The following is a 14,623-nucleotide window of genomic DNA, read 5'->3' as shown; positions in this document are numbered from 1 at the left end:
TTCCTACACTGACCTCAGCCTAGCCATCCTGGGTTAAAGCTCCTTCAGCCTGCCTACATTAGGAAAATAGCCTTCTTTTTATGTGTTGGTATTTTAATGTTCTTTACTTGTTTTTATGACTTTCATGAATTGTCAATGATTTTAACACTGGAACTGGACTCCACAACTCTTCCTTTATCTAGAAGTTACTGTGGCAGGTGGCAACAGTTCAGATAGGATGTAGTGTTTGTTTGTTTGTTTGTTTTTTTAATATAAAATTTGTTTTTACATCTATGAATGGCTCTCTGTGTTGCTTTTATGGCTGGTATCCGTTCACCTCTGCTGAGCTGGGGGATGAAGGCTATTTACATCCATACCACAAGCAGGTGGGAGAGGGCCCTGCACAGAACATGAGACTCAAATCACAAATCTGCTGTGCTGCCATGAGGAAAGAAAGCCAAAGCACAGCCTTGAATATTCCCCCAGTAACCCCATGCTGCAGGCTGTGTGTGCTTTCCAAAAAGTTTATTATAAAACAACAGTAGGTAAAATCTCTCACATCTTTTGGAAAAGCTTCACACTGCATAAAGCTCTGAACTGTGTTGTCCTGTGCAAGTTTTCTTGACCTAAAAGGAGACAAAAGGGGAACATAAATCAGTTTGTACAGTTTCCTCCCTGTAACTCAATGGAAAGCTGAAACACCACGGAAAACATGATGAAATGGCAGGGCAGAAAGGTCTTAAGCTACAGCAAGTGGAGATCTGCTGAGGTAATAGCAACAGTGCTCCACTGCTGCTTGGAATGCAGGGGACTGGTGCTGTGTGCTGCAGCAGTCTGAACCGTGGGCACTTACTTAGGGCACTACCATGATATCCACAGAGTCATAAGCTGAAGCTTTCAGCATCTGCAGTGGCTTTTTGAAGAGCTGCCGCAGGGCCTCATAGTTCGGCTTCTCCTCATATTCCAGTGCCATTACTTGCTGCAGGTAGCTCTGAAGGGCAGCTGCAAAGCACATAATGTCACCATGTGGATCCACACAACCCATCACCTTCACAAAACTGGCAAGGAACATTTCCAGACTCCATTCCCTGCAGAGATCACTCCTCAGCCTTGGCCAGCTGCAGAGAGAGGAAAACTAAACCTGGGCTACAGTGGAAGTGCAGCCAGGAGGTCAGGGAAGGGATTCTCACCCTTCTACAGCTACAGAAAGACCTCACTGCTGCCCTTCAGTACCTGAAGGGGACTATGGGAAAGATGGGGAGGAAACTTTCTACAAGGGCATGAAGCAACAGGACATGGGGTAATGGCTTTACACTAAAAGAGGGACTAGCTTTAGATACAAGGAAGCAATTTTCCACTATGCAGGCCCTGGCACCTCTGTCCAGAGAAGCTGTGGATGGATGCTCCATCCCTCGAGGTGCTCAAGGCCAGGCAGGATGGGACCCTGAGCAGCCTGAGCTGGGGGGAGGTGTCCCTGCCCACGGCATGGGGGAGGGTGTCAAACTAGATGCTCTCTGAGGCCCCTCTCAGCCCAAACCATTCTATGAAAACAAAGAACTAATATAAAGTTTAAACAGGATGGAGAAATGACCTCAAGCCCCAAATTCTGCATTTTTAAAGCCACTAGAACGCTGGCCTCTTCAGCAAGTCTTATGAACATAGATGTAACAGGTAGCAGCCTTCTTTGCTTTGCTGCAAACAAGGGCTTTGTTCTTAGGAGGAGCCTGGCAGCTGGTTTGTGCACTGCTTTGTCACCACCACCACCACAAGCCATCCCAGTTAGCACCCCAGTGTGAGGAAAGCTCTGGCTTCAAGTATGGTCAATCCCCTCTCCCTCCCCAAGAAGCCCCTAGGAAAGCAAGCCTGCACCTGGAATCGACCTCTGCCTGCTGAAGCACTGTTGGAGAAGGCATGTCACATCATTTTTGTACCTGGAAGAACCAGTGCAGAGAGCTGTCAGAAGAGAAGCAATGTAGCAGGCACTGAAGCATCCTGTCTTTGACAAGAACAAAATACAAAAAAGGCCAAATTCAGATGGTCAGGCTCTAAATGCTGCTGAGAGCTGGGTTCACCAATAACCCTTTCACCCGGGAGATAATTTTGGCCACCTGCTTCCAGTGTGACTTTCCAGTGGGATTTATCCACACCACAATAAAGAGAAATCGTTTGATCACAGTCCTCTAGTCACAGAATCGCCCTCAGTGTTTCCTTTTGAGCATTTCCCAAAAGAGCAGATGAATACTCCTACATTTCTTTCTTTTCCATCACAGTTTCTACTTTGTCCAGCTCCTTAGACCAAGGCAAGAAGCCGCAGAGCCATTTCAGAAGACAGTAGCCCAGGGATTCCAAGTCACTCCGTCGAGATGGTGCTGAAAGAAGAGAAATTCACATGCAGAAAATGGACTGGGAGCCATCCCAGGGGAGGTCCAGCTAGCACCTCTCCAAAGGAGCACTTCAGCACTCATGGCACATCCTCGGAAGTGTCTATTTCTGAGACCCAAACAAGTAGCTAATCTGAACATCCTTTCCAGCTCTCTGCTTCAAGGTCAGAGTGGAGTCTGCTTTGGGCAGGGATCCAGCCTAGCTTGAAGCAAATCCCATCTAAGCCAGCATGAAGCAACCGTTTTCTATTCCTTGCACACTTGCAGGAGCCACCACCCCAGATGGAGCAGGAACACCCCTGCACCTCTTGCTACAGTTGCTGAGTAACCTGGCAATTCCCCAACACAGCAGCCTGGAAAGAGGTTTGAGGAAACAGGCCGAACAGAAACTGGGTTCCAGGTGCACATACATGCTTGGAAAGCAGCAGTAACAAGTGGCAGCAGGAAGCCCTAGCTTCAGAGAGCCTTGCTACAGAAACAGCTTCAGACGGGCTTTTTACCAGCTTGTGTCAGAAACAGACTCACCTGCTCCCCTGTGGCTGTCCTGGCTGATAAACTCTATCGTGCCCTCATGAGGAGTCCTGCTGCCTTCACGCCTAGCCACATGCTTCCCTTCTGGGCAGTAACGAAAGGCAAAGTAGTAGCCTGCGAGGGTCACCTGGAAGACAGCAGGAAACACACTTCTGAGCATTACTACTTGGGGCCAGGACCACAGGCTGTGTATCTGCTCTGCTTGCTCCACAGAGGTCTCCAAGTCAGAGCCTGAATCTTCCCTCTGAGTAATCCCTTTATGGAACACCAGGTGGCTTCTAAGGTTTCCTGCCTTTGGGTGTTAAACCTGTGCATCCCCCAGTCCTGCACTGCTGCACATGAACACTGCATGAACTGCATTGCCCCCCTGCTCAAAAGCTGCTCTGTCCCACTTGTATGAGCCCAACTCAGCTGCCATTTCCTTGCAGCACTGCTCCCACTCAATACCTGCGTGAGGTCTGCTGGGTTCACATAGATGTTGTCAGCTGTGATGTCCCCATGCACATACTCATTTTCGTGAAGGTACTCCAGGCAATCCAGCTACAGGTAAACAGAAGAGCAGAGCGTATCAGACCGACACACTCCTCACTCAGCACCCAGGCTTCCACTGAGCTGGACCCTGCTCCCACATTTCTTGTAGCTGTGTGGAGGATACATGAGCACCATGTCCCACAGCCTCTGATTTTCAAGGTTTCTTTCATCCTCCTTACCTCAGATTCCTTCTATTTTACACACTGCTCAAGAGATGCTACTCAGGTTTACAACAGTCTCTAGAGATGCTACTTTAAGAGCCAGCAAACCCCCCGGATTAGCTTTAAAGTACCTTTAAAAGATGAGGGAGGAAGTTATATGCCTTTCCTTAACAAGTCTTTTGGAAAGTGTTGGCTCCCTACGTACCAGCCGGACTGCAATCTGAAAAGCTGCCTTCTCATTCAGGTGTAAGTTGTCATTCAGAATGGACTGAAGAGATCGCCCTAAATCAGAGAACACCAAAAACCTACAAAAGACAAGGATGTAGCAGTGCCTGCCTGGTACAGAAGCCCTGCAACAGAAACTCAAGTGATCTGCCTGGATTAGAACCCCCCCCCCTCCCCCTACTACTTCACACTAACCTGGGCAAAGCTTCCCTCACTTAAGTAACAAAAGTTCCTCCTACAGGAGTTTGTTGCAGATAAAAGAGACTGAGATTTATTTATTTATTTATTTATTTTTTAAGTTTAAAAGGCAAGAACAAGGTGCCCCTGGGCCAGAGGAGCAGGAGCCACAAATGCAATGGCTACACCAGCAACCCCAGGGACTAGAGGAAACAGGATGGCGAGAGGCAAAGCAATTGTTAATAAATTAGGAGAGGCACATTACATTCAGAGCCCAGGAAACAGCGAGAAAAAGGACAGTGCACAGCAAGAAGAGAAGGAGGATAGCCCAGGAAGATGGCAGTGCAGACAGAAGAACTCAGCTGTGCTCTTTACAGAGTCACCTCACCTGTATTTATCTGCATGCAGTCCAAAGCCAAGACAGCTGGGGATGCCCAGCAGGGGCAAAGAGTGCAGCTTCTTCCACTTCTCCACTAGGAGGGAAAAGAGTGCAGCAGATGCCAAGCTGTTTCCATACTGATCTGCCCCAGAAATGCCAGCCTAACGTGCCAGGGTGTTGGCATGTCAGTGCACATAGCACTGCAGAGCAAGAATAAGACAGCAAGGATGCTGGGAATACCAGAGCAGGCTACAGCATGTGCTTGCTGTGGGGCTACATAAAACAGCAAGGGGAGAAGAGAGAGCCAGGAACAGCAATGGAGAAACAAATTCTACAAACAGGTCTGCAAAGGATTTGAGTATAGCCCTCCCAGAAGTGTTCATTTGGCAGGAATTCCCCTATCATGTCTGGTCAGCTTTGTTGACTTTAAAAACCTGAGCGTGGGCAAAGTAAATACTTGACAGCAGCTGACAGAAATGCCTACAGAGGGGACACAGAAGGGAACAGCAGCCCGTCAGGCTGTGTGACAATACAGCTAAGGCTGACTAGAACAAGAGAGCTGCAAAATGCCAGTGCTGTGCCCTCTTAAGGTACACTGCTGGAGAGCAGGCCTAGGGTTGAATTGCTCAGCACTGGCACAGAGGAAGAAGCAAACTGGTTTATTCTAGTGCGGCCTTCTGAGAGACTTAGATAACAAAGGAGAGATGACAGCTCTCCTAACAAGCAGCCTAGTCTTCACCCTGCCAAAGAGCACCAACCTCTGTCTTTCTTTGCAGCTCGCTGGAAAAAGTTCTGTTCATTGTAGATTTTACTGTCTTTGACATCCTGAAAGAAACAGAAAGAAAACACATTACTTCAGCTACATACTTCCTGCTAGAAGGGAAATTTGGACACGACTGCTACACGATCTTCACTATACATTTGAAAGAACTTCCCCTGTCCCACCCTCTTCAAAAGAAAAAAAGAAAAAACAAGAGAACAGAGTTTGGGTCTCTTATCTCACTGTTTAGTGCTGCACATCAGCACAAAGCAAGGCAGCAGCTGCCTCACATCTCAAGCACCACCACTAAGAAGCGTGTAGGTTAACAGCAACAATGCAAACCAGCCCAGAGTGAGCTCCAGTCCTGAAGCTGTTGCATTAGGAGCCAGAGGCGGCCTTCTTAGCCACAGCATGAGTAGGTTATTTCTGCAAGCAGGTGAGTCCAAAAAGCAGCTGTTCTGTTTTATGCTAGCTGACAGAAAACAAGACAAGCAAGAAAGTCTGTAGTCACCACGTTTCCCAAGTGTCTGGGTGATGCTGAATTCTTAAAACCCATCCTTTTTACAGCAACCAGCATTACTGCTCTTTTAGTCCTGCTGCTAAGAAGTGACCTGACAGCTCACAAACCAATACACAAGTCTGAGTGCCCACACACATTTACGTATGCATACATGAGTACTCAGCTCAGCGCAGACTAACATGGGAGGGATGCTGTGCAGGGAGGAGGTGGGCGTTTCACTCCCTGCTGTGTTTGATACCACAGGTCCCACCCAAGAGGAGCTCTGCTTTCTGCAGGATCAGCAGTCTCCAGACAGCACAAATAACCACATCCCCAAAGATATCGTGCATCTTGCCTGGGAAGCCAATGTGAACTGTCAAACCCAGGAATTGAAACACCCTCTGCTGCAAAGCCAGGAGGTGCCAAAGGTGATGAGTTGTGAGTGTTATGCTCATAAGTGTGCAGAGCTCCTCACCTGCTGGTCCTACTTCAGTAGCAGTGAGCTGTCTCTTCTCATTAATAACACTGCTCTCACTCTCTGACACATTACTCTGACAGCAGAGCGAGTAATTTTACAAGTGCATGTGAGTGGGCACCACTACAGCCCCCACCCAGCCATCATTCTGCCACCAAGCTGTAATCACAGAGCAGCTATTACTGAAAATACCACATTTCTGGAGACGCTGACCCGCTGGCAAGTGCCCAGGGACTCTGGCACTGCGTCTCTCAGTGCTGCTTCATGGCACTGCTTCAGCACAGCCACCAATCCTGCCATCCCCAGCTCCCCCAAGACTGCAGTAGCATTTGTGCACGTCATACCAAAACAGCACACCTGACACTAACAAAGCAGGAACCTCACACCACTGCATTCAATTCTAGAGATCACCCAGCCTGCTGGATGAAAGAGACAGTCTCCTGGGATGAAGGTTTTCTGCTGTTGTTTTAAATTAAATTCTCCTAATTGTTTTTGCACCATTAGGGGAAGAGCCAACCAAGAAGCTCCTGGGAAGTTTTATCTGTTCCCTAAGCTCCCTCACTTCTCTAAGGAATACACCCATGGCAATGAGGACGGTGAGTTGGTGCCCACTCCATGGGACAGCACAGCCGTGGCCTTTCAGAGCACATTCTCTGCATTCATGGGACACTTTGGTGACACAGAGCAGACAGGTTGGGCCCAGGATGCAGCACTACACACTATTCCTTACCCAAGCATATCAAAACTCACAAGTTTGAGGGAGAATCTTTGCTTTTGAGGGCAGGTTCCAGATGCTGACTGTGCTGTGGAAGGATGGAACAGATGTGGTTACAGAGCACAGAAAAGAGGTACCTGCGGTGTCAGCTGCATCGCTCAGCACCGCCTGCACAGCTGGCTTCTGCTGATCCTCTGCTTCTTGGTCTCTGCAAAAGCATCTCTGTGACGGTGCTTACCAGAGCTTCTACAGAACAACTCTTACCTTGCTCTGGGGGCTCAGCACCCCGACATGGCTGCAGGTGCAGCACTGCTCAATTCACATGAGCACCTGGAGGTACAGTAGTATGGGCTTTGTACATAAAGAACAAATTGTTAGCAGAACCTCCAAGGCACCCACCATCAATTTGTGAGCACTCCCTCCAGCTCATTTTGTAGTTTATCAGAGCTGGATGAGATCACGTCTGCAAATGCACAGCCTGCATTACGCAGCAGTGAAAGTGAGCACAAAGATGCTAAAGCCAAACATCAGGCAAAGCTTCAGAGTGGAGAAAACTCCTCCTGAGCAACTTCCAGGATTGCAATGTTTCTTTTGGAAGCCTACAACCGCTCAGGCATGCACTCAGGTTCCCAATCACGTTCCTGCCTGCCCTGAACTGAGGCGCGACAAGGAGACGCACGACCCGCAGGGCAGCAGCAGCACAGCCAGGCCACTTTCCGCCGAGACGCACAGCAGCGTGAAGCGCTCAGTGCCAACGTCTGCGGTCCGGAGGCCCCGGGGTAGCGGACCCCCCACCCCCCCGCCCCTCGGGGTCCCGCACCTTCGTAGAGCAGCCCGCAGCCGCCTCCCTGCTCCAGCAGCCGCCGCAGCCGCCAGCGTCCGGCGCCGCGGTCCCGCAGCTCCTCGCCCTCCGGGAGCGGCTCAGCGGGACCGGGCCGGGCCTTGCGGGGCGAGGGGGAACCGCGCCGCGCCGCGAGACACGGCGGGCGGGGCGGGGTGCGGGCGGCCGGCGGGGAGAGCACCGGCACGGCCGTGCTCAGCTCACCCCCGGCGGCGGCCGCGGGGCTCGGGGCCTGCGGTGGCGGCGGGCCGGCCGCGTCCCTCGGTGGCGGCGGTGCCGGCAGTCTGTCGCCGCAGGCCGGGCAGAACCTGAAGGTGGGCTCCACGCCGCCGCCGCACTGCGGGCAGAACCGGGTCACCCTGCGGGCACAGCACGCAGCGTCAGGGCCGGACCGGAGCGGCACGGCCCGCCCGCTCCTCGCCACCACCTGTGACAAACGCGGGGCGGCTCCTGCTGCTCCGGCTCCTGCTGCTCCTCCTCCTGCTGCTCCGCGCCGCCATCACGCGCGGCCCCAACCGCCCCACGGCCCCGACCACGGCTCCGCCGCCCGCGTCCCCGCATCGCCATCACAGCACCCGGCCGGAGCGCGGCGTGCGCATGCGCACAGCGAGGGGGGTTGCAACCAATGGGGTGAGCGGGAAGGGGAAACGGAAAGGAAAGGGAGGAAAAGGGAAGCGGAAGTGGAGAGAAAGGGAAGCGGAAGTGGAGAGAAAGGGAGGGGGAAGAACTGCGCTGTCGCTGCCACCTGGAAGCCTTCCCAGGCCCTGGCCAAAGGGGGTCCCTCAGAAGCCACGCCGGTTGCTGGGGCTGCTTTCTGCACAAAGGCTCAGCCTCCAGCTCCTTCCTGAATCCCCCCATCGTTGTGTTCCCCTGTAAACCTCCTGCGGGCCCCAGCGTGAGTGCTGGGCTTCAGCACTGATTTATTAAGCCCCACCGTTACAATATATGCACATACATACTCACATTACTTTTTAAAACAGTGTTAATTTGCGTCACAGCTCTGTAATTCCAATGGTTGTTGCCTAGGGAGCAGTGATCACATGCTGACAGCATGCTGACAACACTTTGGGAAGAGAATATCTGGTAATCCACAATATGAAGTGCTTTACCAAGACAAAGCACATAAAGCCATTAGGAACCATGAGGAAAGTGGTGGGAAAAGGTGGGCAGGAAAGCACAAGTGGGGAAAAAAACCTTGAAGATTTCAAGAGCCTCCAATCATAAAGCATGGAATGGCCTTGGCTGGAAGGGACCTCAAGGATCATGAAGCTCCAACTCCCATACTGTGCAGTATGCAGGGCACCAACCTCTCCAATTAATACCAGACCAGGCCTGGGGCCCCATCCAACCTGGCCTTGAACACCTCTAGGGACGGGACATCTCAGCCACTCTGGGCAGCTGTTCCAGCACCTGACTGCTCTCATAGTAAAGAACTTCCCCCCACTGGGCTGTCAGGAGATGAGTGACTCCACCGCTGTTCTTGGGCAATGGGATGAGAAGCAGGAGTCAGATGCAATAAGGGATTGCCCTAACGCTCCCAGCTGCTGCCCCTTGCTGCCCACGGGCAAGCAGGGTGTAGGCAAGGAAAGGGGTGTGCTGGTTGTACTGAGTGTGCAGCTTTTGTTCAAGGAGAAGAACCACACCATGCAGAGTGAGACCTGAGGGAAGGGGGAGAAAGTGGGAGGTGGGGGTGGCAGCGCTGCGGTTGACACAGGCATTGTCCAAAGAAGCAGAACCCCAGAGCTCCCACAGGAGCCCAATGAAGAGTTTTGCCAAGGGGGAAGGAAGGAAGAAGTTTCAGGTTTGCCCTTGTGGATGGACATCTTTCTGTGCCCACACAAGTGCATTGTGCTCTTGATGCTGAAGGCAGCTGTCCAGGGCTGGGGAGTGGGTGCACGGCCCCTGAACTCTGAGCAGCAGGGAAATCAGGAGAACAGAATGCAGGCGCTGCTGATTTTGACCAGTTAGCTTTCAGACTCATTGCACAGTTTCAGGAAAAGTGCCCCCACAGTATAAGAAAGAAAAGGAACAAGGTTGGTTGAAAAGGAATAGGGTTGGTTTTAATTGTTTTTTGTTGTTGGTTGTTTTAAAATATACAATCAGTCTATGGTGTTACACTGTCAATGATGTCAGACAGTTCCTGAAGGAGCTCGTCCGTATCCTTCTCAGTGTCCATGTTAATTTCTCCTTCTAACTCATCTCCAATGATTTCCATCATTAATGTCTCGATGTCCTCATCCTCGGAGATGAGCGCATTCCCCGCCTCTGTGCAGCTCAGCTGCTGCATCTGATGTGCTGCTTGCGAGGCACAAGGCACAGAGTCTGCCACGGAGTCTGCCTGGCTTCCCGGAAGCAGTTCCAGACTGGGGAGAACAAGGAAGAGAACAATCAGCACCTGACATTTCTAACTGCAGGTACGCTTTCAGCTACCAGCTCTGAGATCTGTGGTTAACCCTCCTGCACCTCACACTCGCAGAGGGATGGCGATTCAGTTAACCTGAGGCTGCCTTTCGAGTGCAAGATACCAGCAGGCACATGTGTCACAGTGGGAATGGATGTGTACAGACAGAGCAGTTTGAGTCCAGCCAACAGGGGCCAGGTTTTGTAGCAGAAGCACACTGCCAGCCTCATTATTTGGCTGTAAATGCGTGAAGAAGTCATCCTCTGCATAAAGCTGTTTACTGGCTGAGTTCCTTCTCCCCATGACATACTCAGCAGAGATTCTGAGCGAGCAATTTAAGTTATTGCCGATGACCTCTTCGTTTGTTGGATTATGCCACGGCACATCTCAAACACCCCATTTGTCCCCTGATGTGGAAGAACTTATGTCCAATGTAAAAATGGCACTGACAAAGAACAAGTTGTGGTCATCACCTGCTTGGAGGTGTTTCAACTGCAGGAATGGTCACCAGGCTGTCCCCAGGCAGGGCTGGAACGATGGCCTAGGAAGAAACAAGACAGTGTGTATGAAGCACGGCTCAAAGCTTCCTAAGTAGCTTCTTTTCCCAGAGAAGCTGTGGATGCCCCATCCCTGGAGGCGTTCAAGGCCAGGCTGGATGGGTTTCAGGCTGTCAGATCTCGTGGCTGGCAGCCCTGGCCACAGCAGGACAGCTGGAGCACTGGATGATCTTTGAGGACTGCTCCTCCCTCCCCTGGGCACTGCTGAGCCTGAACCCAAATACAGAAGCTCGGGGCTCCTGAAGAAAGCGTTCTCTTGAAGGTTACAATGACCTTGGGTGCTTTTAACAGCGCAGCATTCGTGGACAAAATCCTTCACACCACAGAGCAATCTGAGAATTGTAGAATCACAGAGTCTTACATAATCCTTGCTCTACATCTACCCAAAACAGAGGTCTTCCACAAGTACCCTGTGAGACATCTGCTGCCTTCAAAGGAAACAGCAGACCTGTAGAACATTTGAAATGTCCACCTTGACTTCAAGTGCAGTGTAAACCTTCCGTATGCACTGCTGCTGTTGCTGCTGCTCTTACCATAGGCAGTTTTCTGGCTGGGGGCTCATCGGTGTCCTCAGCAGCAGATGGTTCCATGTCCGCTGCTTTCCGCTTCAGTGTCTGCTTCCTGGGGAAGGTGGATTTCCAATCAACAGACCTGAGGTACACCTTGCGTCCAGCTGCAGTAAAAGGAAGAGGTTGCTGATGAGGTCTTGCTGTGGCTCAAGAGAAATCTACGTTCTCCTATCATTCCCACAACCCAACCCACAACAAAGCTAAATACATTTGGCCAGTGGAATGACATTGCCATGTCCCGGATTCTCAGCAATGTTTTCCACACAGCCATCTCTACCAACAGCGCATCGAAAGGAACAAAGAAACCCACGAGCTGCACTCAGCAATAGTCCAGGGCAAGGAAAACTCTGACACACAACAATGCTGAGTGGCAGCATGACTGTGCTGAGGCACAGCAACAAGCTCCTGGTGCTCACCCTTGACTCTCTTCTTGAGAGGCAACTCGCTTGCTTTGCCCTTCTCCTCAGATCGCTTGCGCTTTTGCGCAGCCGGGCCACGGGAGGAAGATGGGATGTCACCTGCAGAGAACAGTCCAGGAGAGAACAATCAGAACATGGGAGTAGAAAGGCAGCGCCTCAAACCCAGATGCCTGTTCAGTATCTGTACCTCTCTCTGCTGCCGTGTCAACCTCTGTCTGGCTCTCCAGACTTTCTGCAGGGCCGCTGGTCAGAGGAAGGCTTGTGTCAGCTTCTGGCAGAAAGGAGACAAGAAATAATTGGAGAGCATCTCTTTGGAGGAAGGTTTCAGCACACCAAGCCACAAGCTTCCAGTATTCAAGCATAGTTTCTTGCATTGGCCTTTCCCCTGCTCAAATGTTGTGCCATTTCTGCAGTAGGCACAGACCTGCAATGCATTGACCTCTCTCCAGAAAACACCCTCCCCTATTCTGACAGCCAAAACACAAACCAATATTTCACTGATCACCACTCTTCCCTGCGCTCCCCAATGAATGGTTACCTGACATCCTGCACCCGCTCAGAACTAATATTCATCATTAAGTCTGTCATGCTTCATGCCATCAGGAACTCACCGTCACTTGGTGGTACGGTCGGTGCCTTCCCACTGCGTTCCTTCAAGTGAAGGAAAGGGCAGTGGGCTTTCTGACAGCCTCCCGGCTGATTCTCCCAGTAGCAGGGAATCTCACTGCGCTTCTTCTGAAGAGAGAGAGAAAGGAAGGGTCATGGAAACAGGCAGAGGAGGTTTGCAGAGAGATGCAGCGCTGCAGGTCGTGCCTGAGAGAAGTGGAGAGCTCATCTTTAGGCAAGCACTCACATCAATTTTTGTGTGTCTGAGCCTGCAGTTGCTGCTGGAACAGCGACCCTGCATCCACAGCTTGCAGACCTCTTCACTCCCCAGAGCCGCTTCGCAGTGACGGAAGGGACAGCTGTCTCCCTGCAAGCAAAAGGAACATAAGAGCACAGCCTGAAAGACGTCCGTGCTGTCGGCCCAGGTTGGTAGCACGGAGCACACAATGCCTCTGCTGATGAAGGCAACGCATCGCCAGCAGGTCTCCCCCTGCTCCAGCCCTTCCTCTTCAAAGCGAGGAAAGGAAGAAAATCCAGGCAAAAGACACCCAACCATACCTTAAAGCAGACAGAGTTGAAATAGAAGTGGCAGTCGACTCCTTTCTGAGGCATGGGGAACTTCTTGGAGCAAGGTTGGGCTGTCTCCAAAGGAATTCCCCGCTCTTGGAAAGAGGCGGCTGCACTCTGGGACTGCTTGGACCCAAGATCACCTTTCAGAGTGGAACCCTAAGGAAAGAGTCAACAAGGGAAGAATCATGAGGAATAAGCATTTTCGCAGCTTTCTTTGTTTATGTGACTCTCGAGGAGTCTCAGAAGCAGCAGGTTGCAAGAACTGTGCCAAGTCTAGATCCAACTTGTGTCTAACTGCCACGACTTCTCCCAGCAAGCACTGTCCTCCGTCTCACCACCAGTTATACACCTAGCAGCACGCATTTTGCGCTCCTGACATGAAAATGACTCCCTTCATCTTCTCCTCTTGCTGCAGCTGCAATGGATGCACTGGTACGACTCCCACGTTTGACAAACCTACAGTTCTGGCTTACCAGGCACAGCTGCAGTCCCTCTCCCTTCCAGCTCACACTCCAGCCCAATGGCTGAGCAGCACCGTCAGCGACAGCGGGCAGCACCCGTCAGCCACCACCACTCTCACTGCCAGCCAGGACGAGAGCTTACGCAGCGTGTCCACACTGCTGCGCAGCGCTCACGGCTGTGGCACTCACTGGTGGCAGCCACGGCCCCAGCCCAGTGCTTGTGATGTCACCGTGCCTGTGATGTCACTGGACAGTGCATGTCCCCAGCTGAGCACCCGGCTCTCCACCGTGACTACAGTGGGGTTTTGTTAAAAATGTGCTGGATACGGCACAGCCAGCGCTCCGTGGGTCATTAAAGCACAAGTTGCACTGCATCAAGTCTGTGCTCTTCTTCCTTTGTCCTGTCTGAGGTGAAGGCTGGGGCCCAGCAGCAGTTTTGTAGTGGCAAAGCTGTGTGGCAATGGTCACAGCTTGACTTGAGGCAGTGATTGAGCACCTGGTGGGAAGGCAGGGCAGCTCAGGTGCACACAAACTCTTCCCAGACATCACTGAAGGGGTGGCAGTGGAGGCAAGGGTGTCTGAGTGGAGATCCCTGCTACCTGAGGCCTTCCAAGGCTCAGCAGCTTTTTTCCTTTCTTTCTGTGTCCACAGCTGCTGCACTTGGGCAAATCCTCCCTTGCTGCAGCCTCGGACTTTGCCACCCTGTTGTTACTGCTGCACTTTGCATTGCACTGTAGCGTTACACAGGGGAGTGACGGCAATTTGTCATCCTCACCCAAACGTGTGCCACAATCTCTCAGAGAATCAATTTCCCCTGGAAACAGCCATTGGGAAGGGCCTCGTTTGAGCTGGGAACTCCTCCCCAGCCCAGCTTTTCGGCTGAGACTCCTTCCAGCCACCATGCAGCACCAAGCCCAGCTCACCTCTTGGTCCAGGTCAGTCCAGGCTGTGCCCAGGTCACATGATGATCCTTGCCACAAAACGCTCAGAGCTCAGTCTCTGTGTGCCACTCGCTCACTAGAGCACCAGCTCTGCTCGCCAGGGAGGGCCGAGCCCTGCCGCCCCAGCAACGACTGTGACCTCACCATGGTTCCGCATCACTCCTGCACTTTCATTCCAAGCAAAGGAAGTGGACACCTCCTAGATCCAAACTCTAAGAGACCGACACACGGGTCACCCAGTGGGGTTATTGGAAGTAAGATAACAGAGAAATTCAGGTGACTCTTGTGCAGCCATCTTGGGTCACCCTCTTGCTCAGGCACCGCACGATTGCACCCAGGAGATGTTGCCTCCAGCTTGAAGGCTGGAAGGATTTGGGCTTCCTAACAATCAGCAAGCATTTGGATGAGCCAGCCCTCTGGTTTTTACGCAGACAGACACGTCCTG

The 14,623-nt window shown here is 51.9% G+C and overlaps 1 protein-coding gene across 1 annotated transcript; it reads right to left on the bottom strand.

Moving 5' to 3' along the window:
* Positions 1 to 832: 832 nt before the first annotated feature.
* On the bottom strand, positions 833 to 8,221 carry VRK3 (VRK serine/threonine kinase 3; the record flags this gene model as incomplete). Its single annotated transcript, XM_079543161.1, has 11 exons — positions 833 to 981; positions 1,849 to 1,910; positions 2,228 to 2,348; positions 2,886 to 3,018; positions 3,339 to 3,431; positions 3,789 to 3,888; positions 4,374 to 4,458; positions 5,123 to 5,189; positions 6,849 to 6,901; positions 7,634 to 8,013; positions 8,082 to 8,221. The coding sequence occupies 11 exons, from the start codon at positions 8,219 to 8,221 to the stop codon at positions 833 to 835; spliced, it is 1,383 nt and encodes a 460-aa protein (XP_079399287.1).
* Positions 8,222 to 14,623: the final 6,402 nt, after the last annotated feature.

This window comes from Tetrao urogallus (genome assembly GCF_951394365.1).
Source record: "Tetrao urogallus genome assembly, chromosome: 15".
Taxonomy (NCBI): domain Eukaryota; kingdom Metazoa; phylum Chordata; class Aves; order Galliformes; family Phasianidae; genus Tetrao; species Tetrao urogallus.
The sequence above is the reverse complement of the archived record's forward strand: the minus strand, read 5'-3'. Positions and strand labels throughout refer to the sequence as shown.